This window comes from Pithys albifrons, chromosome 8 (assembly GCF_047495875.1).
Source record: "Pithys albifrons albifrons isolate INPA30051 chromosome 8, PitAlb_v1, whole genome shotgun sequence".
NCBI lineage: Eukaryota > Metazoa > Chordata > Aves > Passeriformes > Thamnophilidae > Pithys > Pithys albifrons.
In genome coordinates, this window is record NC_092465.1 from 19,635,732 (window position 1) to 19,653,883 (window position 18,152).

The following is an 18,152-nucleotide window of genomic DNA, read 5'->3' on the forward strand; positions in this document are numbered from 1 at the left end:
GGGTGTTCACAACAGACAAAGTGGAGAGGACACAACAGGAGAAAGCAAATAACTTTCCCAGAAAGAACATATGTTATCTCATGCCACTGAGGTAGTCCCTTTGCTCAGAATGGGGATTCACCAAAAAAGAGAAGCACAGTTAAATGAGGAAGACAAACAACAAACAAATAAGAGAAAATTCCTTTCCCTCAAAAAAAAATCTACTTTAAAAAGAGCATTGGCTAAGTTTCAATTATATTATTAGGGGGCAAAATTTCTGTCCTATGTTCCAGGTACCACCCAATTAATAGAGTTTTCTCCTATCCATTCATTGAATTTCCACTCCAATGTCTACACAGAACTCCTTTAAATGAACACATCATACAGTGTCTCTAAATTAATTTCTTTGGAGTGCAATTTCAACATTAGTTTTTATTGTTACTGTTGCAAAACAATTCTCCTCTCTAGTTCTTTTTCAGTGACTCGTCAAGCCCAGAATCAGCTGTCCTACCTCATGTGCTCACTGAAATGTCCCTTTCCTTCCTCTGTGTGTTTCCTCCTTGTTCTCTGTCACCATATCCAGAAGACTGAAGTCAAACCAGTTCATAAGCCTTACTCACCAGTTTGAATCCAGAGCAGCAAATGACAGAACACATGGAATCAATGATGGCATAAAGGCAGATTTAGTTACTCACTGAAGAATAACAGTGGAATCTCATTCACCAGCATGTAATTTTCTGATCTTTTAAGCCCAATTTATATTATTCATGGTATATGTATGTCAGATTATAGTTACATAAAAGGACATGCCTAAACAACAAAAATAGACTACCTAGAAAGTATAGTACCTACATCAACAATCAGGAAGTCCAGCCAGCACCAAGCATTAGTGAAGTAAGTCTGAAAACCATAGGCCACCCATTTTAGCACCATTTCCAGAATAAAGATGTAAGTAAAGATTTTATCAGCATACTCCAGTATGATTTTTACAGTCTTGCGCCGTTCAATATTTATATCTTCAAAAGCCTGTGAAAAATGGGTTATATATGAACTAGATATCCAAAAGTCTTTGCAAATTACAAATTAAGCCAGAACTGAATTAAAACCATAAAGTAGAATCACTTTCAACTTTAGATGTTTTACCTTGAAAACCCAATATTAGCAGAAACTACAATCACATTCTTTCTGAGTTTTAGAATTCATCACTGTCTGATAATGGAATTACAATGTCATGTCTGTAGTTGCAAAAAAGATTTTAGAAATTTTAGTAATACTCAACACAGAACTACAATTTGTGACCCTGAAAAGCCTAGTCAAGCTCAGTCAGGAGGCAGTCTCATTGATACATTAACTTCAATTACCAAAAGAGAATAAGGAGCTACAGAGATTAAATATTATGTTGCTGATGATCTTTGCTGAATTTCAGTATAAGGTGCTGATGGCAAGGGTTATAGTAGGAGGCTGTAGGTGTGGCCACTGTGAGAAGAGACCAGGAGGCTGCCTTGTGCTGACTCCACCCTGGAGCCAAAACTGGAAGCAGCTGAGCCCAACAGTAAAGCTGGTGGTGCCTCTTAGAAAACATATTTAAAAGAGGGCAAAACCCTGCATGGCAGTATGAAGACTGAAGGAAAAAAGTGAGAGAAACTACCCTGCAAACACCAAGGTCAGAGAAGGAAGGGACATGATGCTTCAGGTGTTGAAGCCAAGATAATGACAGTATATACCAAATCCTATGTCAATCAACAACCAAAATGAACACAAGCTGTGTGAAGGTCTAAATGTCAGTAAGAACATTATCAAAGAATTCAAGAATTCCTATGTAACTGTCTAGAAATACTTAAATTACAGCAAAAAATTGAGAGCATGATGAATTTAGAACCTATACTCCTTTGGGGGATAATTTTAATTTGAAGTAGAATAGTTGCTTCACTTATTGCATACAATCCATTTTTCATTGTCCTTATAATTCTTAAACAAAATTTTTAGTATAGTCGTTTTCATAAACACACACACACATCACCTTGTATTCATGAAAAATTCACCTGCAAAATTTTAATGAATTATTTTAAATGTAATACCTGAAAATATCGGAGAAATTAGTTCCATGTTCTCTTTCAAGACAACTTCGTATTTATTTCTTAATGAACACATATGTGTTATAATACTATTTTTGATAACACATTTTTACAGGTACTGTTCCTATGGGTGCAAGCTCTACTTACCAGAGCACCACTGCTGAGAAGAATCATGAAGACAATGAATGTTTCAAACCACTTGTGTTCTACTATCTTGTAACAGGTTTTTCGAAGGTTCCACCAGATTCTTCCTTTTGTGCTTTCCACACTGCCTTTACAGCACCTAAACTTCCGTACACAGCCTAATGGTACAAAACCCAACAAATTGTTATATGGCAAAATTTTTATTACCCTGAAAAATCAAATGATTCTTAATTAGCTCCTGTTTCATGGAGTTCAAATTACTTTAATTTGCACTTCAAATTACTGCATGCTACTTACATCATCCTTTCCTTCTCAATTTTATACTTTGGGTGTAGGAAAATTTGTGTGTACTCAATTTTTTTCTCTACTCTGATGCTACATCAGGCTTATAATAAAAGAGAGTAATCTAATTGAGCTATTTTTAAAACATTTTTAAAATATTTTTCAATTTATATACAGATAATCAAAGAACATTTGAGAATTATTAGGGAGCAAAAACAAAGAGCATGCACAGCAACTTTCACATGAACTAGTTCAAGAGTACAGAAGCTTCTTTTAGAAAGAAATTTTGCTTCTCAGCTAAGATTCAAATAAATCACAGACATAAACACTATTTTATTATACTGAGGAACAACCAGTGCTTCAAGGGCTAACTAAGGATTCCTCTTTCATGACATAAACAAATGGTTTAACTGAAGATTGTGAGAGCTTTTCCATGTAATAAATATTTGTGGAAACCATCCAGAGAATTTTACCTCACCCTGGAGAGTTCCCTACCTTACCATGGAGCCTGAAGGCATAATTTTCAAAGAATATCAGTATCTGCTTAGCCAATAGTAGCCTCCCTAATTCTTTAAAATTGTTAATAACATAGCAAAATAACCAAGCTGAAATGACTATAATGGGTCCAAAAGGCATTCTGGGTTTCCTGGGAGTGTCATGAAGTTCATGCGTTACAAGCAAGTTACACTGTGTTTCATCAGCTCAGACAAACCAGCTCCCACTGTGAAGAACACAGTTAACCTCACCTCCAACTGGTCAGAATGCTTACATTGTGAAAAAACTAATCTTATGCCCAAGGACTGATATATATCACATAATATAAGGAAAAATTGTAATATCATGGTAAATTATTTAAGAAATGTACTTTTTTTTCTAATTAAAAGCTTGATATAATCAAAACAACCCCACATTTCAAAGCAATTTTGTTTTTATAAAGATGAGTAAAATAATACTTCAAAGAACAAGATTCCTAGCCTAAATTAAAGGTGTTTTCAAAACAGTAAATCAAAAAGCATAGACAGAAGAGTTAATCCTGGAACACATTTTGTTTTGAATGATTTTACTCATGACTTACAAGGAAATTAAAATCTTATTATCACAAACCCCAGAAATTAATTCCTGCACAGTGCATTTCAGTAGCTCCTTAAAGGACATAGCATACAGAACCAAAAAGAATAAAAACTTGTAAGGATATGCAAGTATGCTGTTAGGAGATCTTTACTTAAACAGAACCAGAGGATCACCTGTTCCTCCCACATTATATTTATGCGCCCTCTCACCCCATCGATGGTGTAATGTCAAAATAATAACTCTACTGTTTGAGTCAGACTTTCCAAGATCTGAATCCCCCACTGGATTACTATCTAGCCCTAGGAAGTGACTGTGAGTAATCACAGGAGTCTGGTTTAAATTTCGCAGTAGTGTGAGCCTGGTGGGAGAGCTTGATCTACTGACAATTTAATTCAAATCAACAGAATTATTGACTGCTGAGAATCAGTTTATAGAATTATGCCCAGTGATTATTTTAAAATATCATAAATGATAACAAACACATATTTAACTTTGCATTACACAAATGGCTCCATGGACTTCAGCATAACTGTCTACAAAAGGCAAAATTCATCATACCCTAAGACTGACAGATGAGGATCCAGGGCTACTGTAGTCATGGCTTCCTTGAACTTCCAGTTCATTGCAAACAAGCAAAATGTGAATTCTAACCTCAAATTTTATTTCCCTACCTTCTGTAAAGCATGCCTGTAGTTCTGATGCTTTTTCTGGTTCAGATTCAGCTTTTTCTTCTCCAAAGGCAGCTAAATTAACTGTACTTCCTTCAGATGAGCTGGAAAAACTTAGCTTCTGAAAATAAAATTGGTAACATTTTTCCTTTACTAATATTTGCACTTTTAGAACTGTAGTTATCTTTAAGCATGCAACACTGTGTGCCAGTAATAAGAACAGTATTTGTCACCAGAAATACACACAAACACCCACATGTAGCAGTCAATGCTGTTGAAATGTGCATAAATCATCCACTTGCTACCTAGATATTGCAAGACATATCATGTAATCTTTCAAGGAATTTCAGAATTTCTGGTCTAAATATAGTGCAGTGTTCTCATTCATCAAAGTTACCAAGTTGGTTTGCTGATACAAACTCTATTTATTTTGTTTTCTACTATTACTTTCTTATACATTTCAACTGGCATTAATTTCCATTCTTTTTTGCCAATGCACATATGTAGTACATTGTGCATTCTGAAACTACCCATTACTCTGGTACACATACCTGTACAGTCAACACCCAGAAAGAATTTTTGTTGTTGTTGTTTTGTTTTAATAATTAAAATGACAAAAGTCACATTAGTAAAAAAAAAAACAACCCAAACAAAACCCCACCAAAATAACTCAAAAACCAAGCCTTAATTTATTTTTTATTTTGTAATCTGCCTGTGTATTGCAAAGTCCATAGTCTGGAGATTTTAAAGGAAGATATGGTGTCCTGCACACTCAATATCAAGTATGTGTACCAAACTAAGTCAAAGTAGTTTTGGTCACAGCATTCTCTGACACTTTACAATGTTTTTATCAAGAAGTATAAAACATCAGTAATGAAGTCACACAAGTGAATGTCTGTAGGGAATGATGTAAGCACACTTTATAAAACAACCTTGGTTTTGTCAAATCAACACCATTTTCATAAATTTAGTTAGACTTCCTTGATTAAGAGATATTTAAGATACAAAAAGCAGAAAAGTCATTATTCAATCAAGTTGTACTTACACCTCAATTGTGAAAGGACAAAATTATTTCCAGTATTAAAGAATTTTTTTATGTTTTGAAAGACAGAGACAATACAATAACTAAACACGTGTTCTGCATTTACTTTTATTAAAAATGGTTTTTGTCATATTGCCTACTTTGCTGCTATTTTACAAACTGATTATCTGGAATAGATATTACTCATGTTTACTGTGAACATGTCTTGTCATTTTTTGTAGCACTAATTTTAAAATAGCAATATTCACAGCAAACAACTTTTCCTATCATTAATTCTACTGGACCTGAGGATAGCATTACATGCCTTCCATAATTTTATGAATATGCTGCTTTCATCATTCCATGACATAGCATAGATATTGCAAAATGTTCCAGCGGTGGTGGGCAAACTGAAATTTTTTATTGAATTATAAATAGAATTATTAATTTTTAAAAATATAGTTTTTAAGAGTAAGGAAGACTTGTGTCATATTGCTAATAAAAAATTAAAGCCAACATGAAGTACCCTGAGTCATTTTAAGTGTAAGCTTAGTACACCATCTGAGCAGATGACATGAATTCAACTGAAAGAATATGAGACCAACAACCACAAACACAAAAGGAACTGAAAAGGATCAACATGTTTAAAACATGAAGGTATCTATCTCCTATAAGTCATGATAGAAGAATCAGAGATTAAAGATTTTTTAAAATGTAGTTTTAAGAAAGGCAATTTTCTTGACTCTAGAAATCAGAGGTTACATGAACTATTTTGATATAAACCAGCTAGTCTGGTTCACTCTTTCTTCTATAGAGAGTGCAGGGTATAATCCTACTGCTTGAAGAGTTACAGATCTAATAAACACTGGTTCTCTTTTTTATGTGGGGTGCCCATATTTTTCACTAAGATGCAGGTATCAAACAACAAAAACACCAACAAAAAGAGATCATAAGAATAATATGCATGGAAGAGTTTCTTGTTCTAATTAAAAACTGGACAGCTAGTTTCTTTGCTATTTACAAAGTTTGCAGAAATCTTATTGATTTTGGGAATCACTCTGGGAAGGGGACTTGTAGGAAAGACAGAAATGTTCATCCTTTACCTTCCAGGGCACTTGGCTGCTGCTCAAAGTTTACCAAACCAAGGTAAGAAGGCCATGTTGGATATACCCTAAGCACTGGACTGAATGGATGAACTGACATGCTCACAAGTTGATTAGTGGCCTTCATTTTCTCTATTGGCAGTGAAAAGCTATTCAGATTTTTAACATATTAATTTTTTCAATATAAGTATCTCCTGTACTGTGATAAGGTCAAAATTTGATGCTTATGATCTTTCTTTTTTCCTAAAGGATTCCGGGTAGAAAGGTACAAATACTTGCACGAATAATGTTACCACCACAAATAGTTCTACTGAAAACAATATAGGATTTCTTGAAGTAATTAGTAAAGAGTCAATCTTTAGTAAGCATCACCTTTAAAATAATAAATGAAAGTGAACTCAGAATTTCAGACAATGACTTCAAAGAAAACTCCATAAGAGCTAATAATAAGTAGCCATGGAATGTTCACATGATGGTACCTCCTGTGACCTGTCACTGAAATCATAAAGAAAAATCTGGCATGTTTTCCAACCTCCCAAGCACAGAACTAAGAGCAGCAATACAGCTGTGAAGTGGAGGAATAAAAGGAAAACACTGTCCTGTGTAATTTAAAAAAACCCAAAACAAATTCACATTTTTTTCAATCAACTAAACTGAGAACCTACTCCTCCTACTCTGTAACTGAGGAAAAAATTGGCATGTGTATCTATGAAAAAAGCATCATCTTGTCATGCAAGGAAGGGTAAGTAAGACAAAGTGACATCCAAATGAAGAAGATTCATGTATTTTCAAGTCAAATGATTACAAACTCCTGGTTTACTGGTTTGCTGCTCTACACTTGCACAGATTTATGACAGCAGAAGCTTGAAGCAGGAGCAGTGTCATAAACAATAGCCATCAAATGAGACTAATACTCCCATACTTAGGACCATTAGGATGGGATACTATCCCATTCTACTTTCCCCTATTTAAGTGCCTTTCCTAAAAGGTTTGGAAAAATCCTTTAGAAAGGTATTTTTACATTTCTTCTTTTTGAACAGCTTACAGGCCCCCCTTGGAGAAAAAAAAAGTGTGGCTTAAATAATTCCAATATAGAAAACAGTGCAAAAGAATACATGGAAAGTAATGCAGGATTCCACAATGAAAACACAAAAACAAAATTAGTCCTTGGAAAAGGAATACCCCAATGATCCCAAAATGATAAAGAGAGGAATTGCCCAACTATTCAGAAGAGATAATCAGGAATAAGAAATACATAGCTTGGTATAATTAAGGTTTGTTTTATATTTTGGGGGCTCCTGAATTTAGAGGTTTGGTAGGGTAGTAGTTCCTATTTTGTCTTTTTAACAATTGTCTTAATTTCATTCTTGTTCTGGATTTTCCTCTTTTTATATTTCTTCCTTGTTTGAACTTCCTTATTTATATAGTTTTAAAACACCCGATATATATTTAGACACCTACACAGAAACCTATGTAGAATTTTTGATTGAAATTGTGTTTTATGTGTCTTTATAAAAATTAAGTAACTGGATTAAGTTGACAAAGAAATAATTAATTACTGATGATGGAGAACAAAACTTACATAAATGATGCTTTGAATTCTAATCTTACAAACATACACAAAATTCATGAGAAGAATATAACTAAACTATTACATCCATATGCAAAGAACTATGTATATGTATAAAAAAAGGGCTTGATTGTCTCTAGGTGTGTATCTTTCATCCTATATTTTAGCTTCTCTTATATTAGAAAACTGAAATGGAAATTATAAAACCATTGTGAACAAACACAAAAAATTTATATCAAAGATATAAACATCTTAACATACAACTAACTGTATATATGTAATATTACAGAGCCATTGGTCAAATGAGCAGGATCAGAAAAATGTTCATAATTATATGAAACCTAAAAATGTGGTACAACAGATGAACAGAAAACATCAAGTGAGGACTACCTTTCCATTGTCATAAAATCATAGGTTGTTAACCTCTTTGAGCCTTGAAAAATCTTCATGCTTAAGAATTCAGTGAACAATAATTAAAAACCTACAAAGCATGCAGGTTATGCCACAGAAGTACAGAAAATACCACAGATGTAACAAGGAGAGAACATGTTGTGTTGCCCTCGATCATGCAGTGATGTGTCATGGGGCTCAGCTCACAGAGCGGCTGGGGATGTTTCCACTACATTGAAACATATGGGGAAAATAGACTGTAGCTGAGCAGCATGCAGGCCAATCAGTCCCAAAGTGATCAGGTATGGACGATTTGTTTAGGTAACCTGTGCAAACATGCTGGCACGTTGCTCTGCCTGGTTAAAAAGCACCAGATCTGCATTCTTGACTGATCCAGCTGGATTTTACTCCTGTGAGAAGTAAGAATGGTACGCAATGAAGTTAAAACACGGTGTCCTTCAGGTTGTCTGAGTTCTGGAAACAAGTGTGAATTCCTACAGATTTAAACATGTGTTTTCTAGATATGACACATATTTGCAAAACATAACATTTACAGCTGTGGTTTAAGGCTTTAAGCAAAGATATAACGGAAGACATAAGATTAGCAGAATATCTGAAGTTCATAGATATAAACTGGACTTGTGTCTGAACATGAAACACACCCTACAAACAAACACATCAAACCACCACCACAAATCCCTTTACCCTCAAATCCTCCTCCTCCAAAAACAAAGCCCCAAACAAAAAAGACAGACAGATACACCCACACCACGTATATTAGAGCTTTAAGCGTCCTTCTAATAGTAGTAACTAGACCTGTAAAAGGACAGACATTTATTTCTCCTTGCATTTTGTTTTCAAGGTTATTCCTGGTCTTCACTAGGTGCTAAATATGTCTCTAGAATACACTTTCAGAAAGAAGCTGCAGGCAAAGCAAAACAAAAAGTAAATCATACCATGTCAAACATGAAAACTGCATAAGCAGTTTTTCCCATAATCGTTATTTTAACTGCATGACTATAAAAAAAGGTTTCCAACCGTTTAAGGTGCACTATGGATTGCAGCAGACATAGAGCAATAAAAAAAAAATCCCATGCCTAACAATAAACCTGTAATTTCCTGTAGTATCTCACATGTATATTTTACTAGTCTTCAGGTATAAATCTAATCTCACTTCTCAACAATGACTTCTCAAAGGCTCATCAAATAATGATCTAGTAACTCCAATATAAACTGCTTCCATTTTAAGGGGAGGTCTGAAAGGAAGAGCCAAAATAATCTAGAAAACAAAAGACAATTTCCTTGCTGACTATGAACCAGTTTACATGAAATTGTTTTTAGTTTATGTACCTCCTATAGTTGTCTTTCATCCATGCCGCTCTTCCAAATTCGAGTATGTTAAAATTAACACTAGATAATAGTAGCATATAAACAGCTAATGCTTATGTTTCACCTTCAAAGTCAGAGGCAAGAAGACATAGATTTTGTCACCCAATACTTAAATATAAAATAATGAAGAACCAGGTGTCTTCAGCTGAAGAACAATTTCCATGTAAAATTTAGATTTAACACAGTCATCAGAGCAAGAGTAAATTACCTGGATTCATCAAATATTCCTTGCACAAACCAGATTTTATTAAAACACTAACAAGTTCAGATTTGGTCAGATTTTTAAACAAGTTATGAATATTATTTGCTTCGCTTTAAAGAGGCCTCTTAGTAATTTGTGGTCTTCTTGACTTAGTGGTCAATATAATATATGAAGTAGCAGAATCTCCAAACAGTAGATTGAATAAATTGTCAGGAAATAAGCTGCCAAAATAGCAAAAATAAGCATAATACTACTGAACACTGCACTCTACAATAAAAGAAACACCTAAAGAGTACCTTATTACAACGTTCTAAATTTAATTACACTACACTTTTCTAGAACAAACTTATTTTCTACAATTCGGAAATAATATGGGCAAACTAATTACCCATTCAAAACAAAACAACTAAAAACGTAAAAAGCTGACAATCAATCCAGAGCCCTCCACACCAATCCAATGAACCTTCCAAGAAACAAACAAACAAGAAAATCCCAACAATCCAAACCAATCCAGGCTGCAGTACAGCCCTCTGCACAATCGCTGATACTCTATTAGTGTCCTCTTGTCTTCACGTGCCAGGGCTGTTCATACCAGACACAGTCTGCTCTTGAGCCACAGACTGCACGCTGAACTTTCAGTGTCTCTCAGGATCCTGCTGAAATCCATAATTTTGCTTTTCCTCTCAGTCTGCAGCTGTTGATTAATGACTACTTTCCTAAAGCTGCTCCAGTTTAAAGTCAGACAGTTACATTCGAAGTGAATGGCTCATAACTCCCACAAACAAGCAAGAAATCAATATTTTTTCATTCAGTAATTCTAGTTTTTCTCATCAGTTTTTAATTGATGTATTCACCTTATAATACTAAAGTTGCTCCCTTGGCTTTCCCCCATCATTTTGACTTAAGAACTCAAAACCCGTTGTTACTGCTCTCATCGACCTGAGTTAGCACCTGTTAGGTTTATCCAGGAAAAGTAATGTTAATTTTCCTAAAAAGGTATTAATACTCATTTTGAGTATCTTCTCTAGTATTTTTAAATAGCAATTTACTTTTATCCTTACTTCACAGAAATATTACAACTATATATATATATATAAACTCTTTTAACTGTTTATGCTGTCCATATACACTAGTTTGTCTATCTAATTAACGATTTGGAAGAGAGTGTTTTTTTGAAAAATCTTTTTATAAATGGGTTCATATATGTTTATACAGTTCTGCCTGGATTTCCTAACCTCTTAAATTCCACTTGCCCACTTCAGTTCATTCACTCTCAGTACTCCAACAATTTCAAATTACAATTGTCTTCCATTTCTAAGCAGGGAGTATTCTACAAAGAAACAATACAATTGGTATAAATCACTCGTACAAAATATAAAACACTTAAATTTACCTCCTTGCTTTCATCCAAATCTGAGTCACTGCTAAACTCTTCTGTATTTAGGTGTTCAAAATCAGATTCTCCAAGAGCTATTGGTACTGTAACAGTAAGGCTTGGGTTGTTTATGAATGATGTATAATCGTTGCCACTTATAACAGTGGCCATTCCATTCTCATTTTTGTGATAATTCGTATCTATCCTTCGTTCACTGATGGTACAGTTGGAAATGCAGGGGTCTCGCTCATCATTCAACTGATTTGTTGCTGTTCTCTGATTTACAACAACTTGTTTTCCCACACAAGACTTTTGGACACATTCACTTGCTTTTTTCTTCAGATAATCTATTCCCGTCTGAATTCTTGCAACAGCAATCTGCAAGTTGTTAATTTCATTATCATCCTCTGTAGCAGCAAGGTTGTCTGAACTAAATGAACTCAGCAGCAGGGCCAGAAACAGGTTCAATACCTAATTAAAAAACAATAAAATAAAGGCAAAAAAAAGACAACAGAGCTGAATTTCTTCAGTTTTCATTCACATGCTTTGCACAAACCCACTATAAACACAAGGCTTCATGTTTTCCTTTGCATTATAAGATTCTGGAAATTATACTGAAAATAAAATGCAAATGCAATTTAAGCACAACACCTGCCTATACCTCAAGAGGGGGTTTTGTGGTTTTGCATTGCTAAAACTTGCAAATTGTTTTTCTGCTCATGTTTCCACAAGGTCGGGAATGAATGATTCTTTGGTACTGTCTGAACAGATTCAACACATTTATTTCTCTGACAAAGCAAACCTTTCTGTAACAGAAGACACAAATGATCTGTGCAGAAAACATATTTCCTACATGCAGGTCCAAACTTACACAGATATTTTGCTCATTGCAACTTAAAAAATGAGGAGTGCACTCTGCCTTCTAACCCCCCAAAAAACCCTCTTAAAATCTTCAGATAAGCTTTTCTACCAGCTTGTAAGACAACAGGGTAAAACTTATGCATAAAGAATGCTTTCAGGATGGTCAATTTAAAATCCCTTCTGCTACTGACAGTTGTTTAAATAAGAGATGTACAATAACAGAGGAAGACTCAGACGGCAGTGAGAAAAGCAGATAAAAAGGCCAAGCAACTAAGGTCTTAAGTACTGGTGAGCTAATAAATTTAAAACATATTTAAGAAGAGAAATGTATGCACAATGTATGCACAAACTGGTGCAGATCTGATGCTTTCCTCGGGAAAAAAAACCAGATACAATACAGACTAAAAGTATCTGTAAAAAGCATAAAACAGGAAGTAAAAAGGTGAAGAAGTGAAAGAAAGGGCTGAAGTAACTGAATCTGGGTTTTTTCTGCATGACTGCCTTCTAACTCAAGTTTCTTTACTCCATTTGTGTAAAATTCTGGCTGTGCAACAAGCAGGTCTCACAGTGACATACATTCCAAGGTCTTTTGAATGTTAAAGCAGTCCTTTAGACAGGAGAGAGCAGAAAAGTTAAATAAAAACCCCTAACAACCTGGCTATGTGTGATTGGGAGTGGTGCTGCAATCATGGAGGGAGAAAAGGCCCTGCTATGTCCTCTTTGGCAAACAGCAAACTCCCATCATGGAAGCCCAACACTTGGGGCTCTTCTCTTCCTCTCTAAGTACCCAGGAGCTGCCCACAAAATCCTAAACACGTGGTGCTGCACTCTCTTACCCAGATCTGAATTCCACTCCAGACACCCCCTGAAGGGGGTCATCCTCCAAGCTGAGGATTCTGTAGGGGATCAGATATCTAACAAATAGAAAACTCTATCTCAGAATCCATACTCATAACAAATTCAAAATAAAAAAAAAAAATTAAAACCCACATTTAATAGTGCTTAGAAAAATAATTACTGGTTCTGTTACCATTCTAAATGAATGCTAAAATTATTTTGGCTACATACCACTAGGTTTCCAATCACCATAACCATCATGAAGACAGTAAGGCACATGGCTTGGCCTGCAACCTCCATGCAGTCCCACATCGTTTCTATCCACTCTCCACACAGCACTCGGAATACAATCAGGAAAGAGTGGAAAAAGTCATTCATGTGCCAGCGTGGAAGTTCACAGTCACTGGAGATTTTGCAGACACATTCCTTGTAGTTTTTCCCAAACAGCTGCATCCCAACCACAGCGAAAATGAACACAATGATGGCCAGCACCAGGGTCAGATTCCCCAGAGCCCCCACTGAGTTGCCAATAATCTTTATCAGCATATTTAGAGTTGGCCAAGATTTTGCCAACTTGAAAACTCGTAACTGAAAAAAAAAGACGGAGCCATTACTTGCAGTAGTTACAAAAATGCTATAGAAATAGCAACATGCTGTAAACTAGTGACTCTCAGCAACAGCAAGATAAGAAACTTCAACATGATTCCAGCAACCAGCACTTAAATAAAGCCAGGAGTTTCATAAAATCCACATTTTTAAAACTTAATAAATTTTAGATTGCACTTTTTTTGTGTAGCATGTGTGTACTCTTTTCCATGTGAAAGAAAGAAAATAGAGATTATATTTGTTTGGACAGTGAATTGTAAACACGGCATAGATCTCCACTGTTAACAAAAATAATAAAGCTCAATAGAATTCTACTGATGAAAAACAAAATCCACAAAGAATGGGGTCTTCCAAAAGAACAGTACCTCCAATAAATTAAAAAGGATCAGACAGACCCACACTCTGGAAATAAAAGCAAAGCACATTATCCAAGTCAAACATTTCAACTTATGAAGGGGGAAAAGTGTAATTCATACTGTTCCTTAACCATAACCCACTCAAAATAACAATATATTAAACACATTTTATTTTCAGATAAAGGAAAAATAGAAATGCATAATGGAAAGAGAACAAAGGGAAAGAGTGTCCCATACATAATTTCTCATTTTTAAAATAATATTTTTCGAAAACAATGTTTTCTGTTTGTTTGTTTATTTTATGAAAAGGGGAAAAGAAAGATCAGTCTTTTTAATTTTTTTAAAACCATTAATGTTATAATTCCTACATTTTAAAAGAACACCTCTAGCCTTTTCGCTATTTCCAGATATGGAAATCAACTAGACTACAAATGCTTTATTTATTTATATATCTCAATATACAAAACCCAATTAATTTCACTGAGTTTTACCTACTCATGTTAAAATAATTATAATAAAATTACAGCTCTTACACAGTATTTAATGATAACATAATTAATTTTGTGAAACATGCTTGCAGATATATCCTGTGACCCTTAGTAAAAAACACACATAATACCAAAAAGTGTCTTATTTATATGAGTACAGTTAGAATACAAATGTAATTCATTAATTAATGCAGATATATTATTTACCAATCTGAATGATCGGAGAACAGATAATCCATCCACATTTGACAGAAAGAGCTCCACCAAACTAAGGGTAACTATAAAACTATCAAAAATATTCCAGCCAACTTGAAAATAATAAAAAGGATGCATGGCAATTATCTTGAGAACCATTTCTGCTGCAAAAATTCCAGTAAAAACCTGAAGAAAGAATGTTTATTGTTACTTTATAGATAAATACTATTAAGTTGAACCATCACATAAGAAGAACATAAGTAAGAAGTAACATCCCTCTCACAGCAGGATGTCAGTAAGCAAAATTATCACAAACTGAACCCCACAGAGAGTGTAAGTGGCAACATCCGAATGAGATGTAGCATAAATCTGTAACTTCAGTTAGACTCAAAACACATTTAGTGACTTCTGAAGAATCAACTATTCCTAACAGGCCTCCAGTTTGCTCCTCTTATTTGCTGTCCATCTCATTAAAGGAATATATCCTGGCAAGACAGTAACAGTTGCTCTTGACACAATGAAAACTGCTTTAACAAAGGTGTGTGGAAAAATCTGAATTGATCATAAATTCGAGCAAATGTGCTACTAATGAAGTCTATATAGGAACTCAGAAATAATCATATCTTCTCCTTATATCTGCCAAAAATGGTCAATTGTGGGTCCTTTTTTAACTCTGAATGCCTCTGATGTGTTCTGAAGCAGAGGGCAAACACCACCTCTGAAATAAATTTACTGTAGATGTATGATCATCAGTATCTACAAAACTTCATAAATTACTATCTTTTACTAGAAAGATGAAGAAACTTTTAAAAAGTCAGCAGCATTCATTAAAAGGTAGTGCTGCACAGTCCAACTGCTGAAATGACATCAGTACTGCAGGGACATTTTAGCTGACTGGGAGCACATACAAACTCTTAGCATGGAGGAACACTTATACTCACACAGCTCAAAATGAGATTAATATTAAGCTACTTCACTGGATAGGAAAGGAACAATCATAAAATCTCACAAAACCCGACCTACAGACTGTGTCCACTAGGCACCAAAACCCAATTGTAACAAGATACTTTTACAAGTCACAAATTCTGTGCCTTCCAGATTGTTATGGACCAATCAAATAAACATTCTTCATGAAAATACAAAATCAATTAAAAAAATAGCAGTGAAAAATAATAATCCAAAATAGCATTCAGCTCTTGTGTTATAAATAGTACCTAAAGTTAAAAGAATCTAATTTGGCTCCTACTTTTTTGGGCGTAATACTAAACAAAAAGAAGTCAGATTTCTTTCAGTTTTCTGTCATTCAAACTCTAGTTGTTGAAAATTCTATTTGAAGAAATTTTAATACAGACATCAAACTGTTAAATACAACATATCTCAAATGGTACTTTTAGTACAATTAAAGTTTTAACTTCTGATGCATGGGATAATAATAAAAGTAATAAAAGCAATTCTATTTCAAAGAGAAAACAAATGCCAATTGTATCAAATTATATAGATTGAAAGGCTTACCTGATTTCCTATTTTAAGTACATTCTCAAACTCTTTAGTCATTGGATAATGTTCCATGGCCATAAATAATGTGTTTAAAACTATGCAAATAGTAATAGCCAGATCAACAAGTGGATCCATTACAATAAATTCAACTACACTCTTTACTTTTAACCAGGGCTCACAACAATTCCAAATTAAGAAAGTTTGAGCAAACTTGTTCCAGGGAGGTGGACATTTTTGTCTGGATCCTTCAAGTTCTGTGGGAAAAAAAAAAGAAACTTAGAGTCAACAAGTTTTGAAAACAGTGAAGATAATATTTTGCTTTTTCAAGTTTTAATCTTCATATCTGGAACCACTAAGGAGGAACCTCCTAAGATTTCCAAGAATTTAACTCATTGTTTTCTGGCCGAAAAGGTTTTGGAAGGTTTAAAAGAAAAACCCAAACAGTTTTGAGCCAATAATTGAAAACCTTTTCTATTTTTAAGATCATATAATCCTGTTTCAAAAAAAAAACCCCAAACAACATATAAAATGACTCCACTTACATTTATGGAATTTTTTTTCAGTAAAAAATTCAACTTCACAGTCCTCTCAAAGGTCCATTTATTTTCAAGAAAAATAAAAGTAATTTTACCCTAAATAGGTTTTGAAAATTATTCAAGTTTTTTCAAGATTTTCACTAGCAATAATTCCAAGTAATTCCACAAAAAATTTCCTTCTCCTTATTAACTAAGGCCTGGATTTTAGTTTCTGTAATATCTTTACAGTATAGTTAGGAGAAAAGTTATGACAAGGCATTTCTTCCAATAATTGCATTGCTAAACATGAATAACTAGTTTAAATTACAGTATCAACTAGTATTAATTACGTGTTTTTTGCTTTACCCAGCTTAACAGTTTCCTTCCCTTCTTTTTCATTATGTACATGCATTTTTTTTTACTATTCAGTTTATTTGCAATGGCTACATATTTTTTCTCATCTGCATTTGCTCTGTGATATAACCGCTCAAGCAAGTCTAAGACTATGTCAAGCCAGGTCCTGTATGTGCAGCTGTAACACACCTTCCATCGTGTTTGAGATGATGCCGGCCAAACTCACGGCCCTTTGCCTCACGCTGGGGTCCTCCAGCAACTCCAGCGGTATTTGATACGAACTGGGACGTCTGCTTTTTATTTCTGTAGTAGTGCTCTATTAAAAAACAAACAAACAAAAAAAACCAAACAAGAGGGCTTTAAATTAAATTAAAGTTAGAAATATTGTGGGGTTTTTTTAAACTACTATTTTCATGCTATACTTCTAAATGTTGTTAATACTTACAAAACACTAAAAAAAATGTGGATATTTAGTTTCCATATTACCACTGCATTATAGTTAAATACTATTAACTCCACATTGGACACAAACAAATTTTGGAGGGGGTCACACCCTAGGAAACAAAGTGTGATTGCTGCAGCACTGGAGTCGAAATACTCCCATTTCCCAGTTACGTTTTCTCTACTAATATTTCACTTTTAAACCAGTTCATTCACAAGATACTTATGGCAAGTTATTAATGTTAGGAAGCTTTCTGTAGCAATAATTATACCATAAGTTAGTTTTTATAGATGAGTATTGATCTTTATACCCATTGAAAACTTATTTAAATTCTATGTTCTACACTGAATTGTTATTAGCTCTTATTCTATGAATTTCAATCTAACTTAATTTCAGTCTGACAACTGACCATAAAAATGAGTACTAGTTTTACACTATTTTATTTTAAAAAATAAAGGCTGTGTTACAGTTTTATAACTGAAGAAGTTTTGGTTGTATGAGGAAGGGTAGATTTTTTTCAGTAAATTAAATAAATACATGAAAATTATAATAAACAGCAGGATTATAACTGTAAGGCATCTGGCTGGTAACTGTAAGAAACCTGGCTCATGTACTTTCCGGTGCTGTGATCCATATAGGAATTTCTGTTTCAATATAAAAAGTTTCCAGGAAAAAATATGTGGATGTCTCTGGTCCGCTCCTAAAGCAGACTGAGGGAAAAGGGAAAACTGA

The 18,152-nt window shown here is 34.2% G+C and overlaps 1 protein-coding gene across 1 annotated transcript in view; it reads right to left on the reverse strand.

Moving 5' to 3' along the window:
- Window positions 1-18,152, reverse strand: part of LOC139674850 (sodium channel protein type 2 subunit alpha-like) — a 62,538-nt gene that overhangs the window by 13,473 nt on the left and 30,913 nt on the right. The window contains exons 13-20 of the mRNA XM_071561699.1: window positions 17,168-17,294; window positions 16,125-16,363; window positions 14,625-14,798; window positions 13,199-13,555; window positions 11,288-11,740; window positions 4,223-4,340; window positions 2,202-2,356; window positions 832-1,005 (exon numbers count right to left, since the gene is read on the reverse strand). Of these exons, the coding sequence (XP_071417800.1) occupies window positions 832-1,005; window positions 2,202-2,356; window positions 4,223-4,340; window positions 11,288-11,740; window positions 13,199-13,555; window positions 14,625-14,798; window positions 16,125-16,363; window positions 17,168-17,294 (1,797 nt within the window). The remainder of the gene's footprint in view (window positions 1-831; window positions 1,006-2,201; window positions 2,357-4,222; window positions 4,341-11,287; window positions 11,741-13,198; window positions 13,556-14,624; window positions 14,799-16,124; window positions 16,364-17,167; window positions 17,295-18,152) is intronic.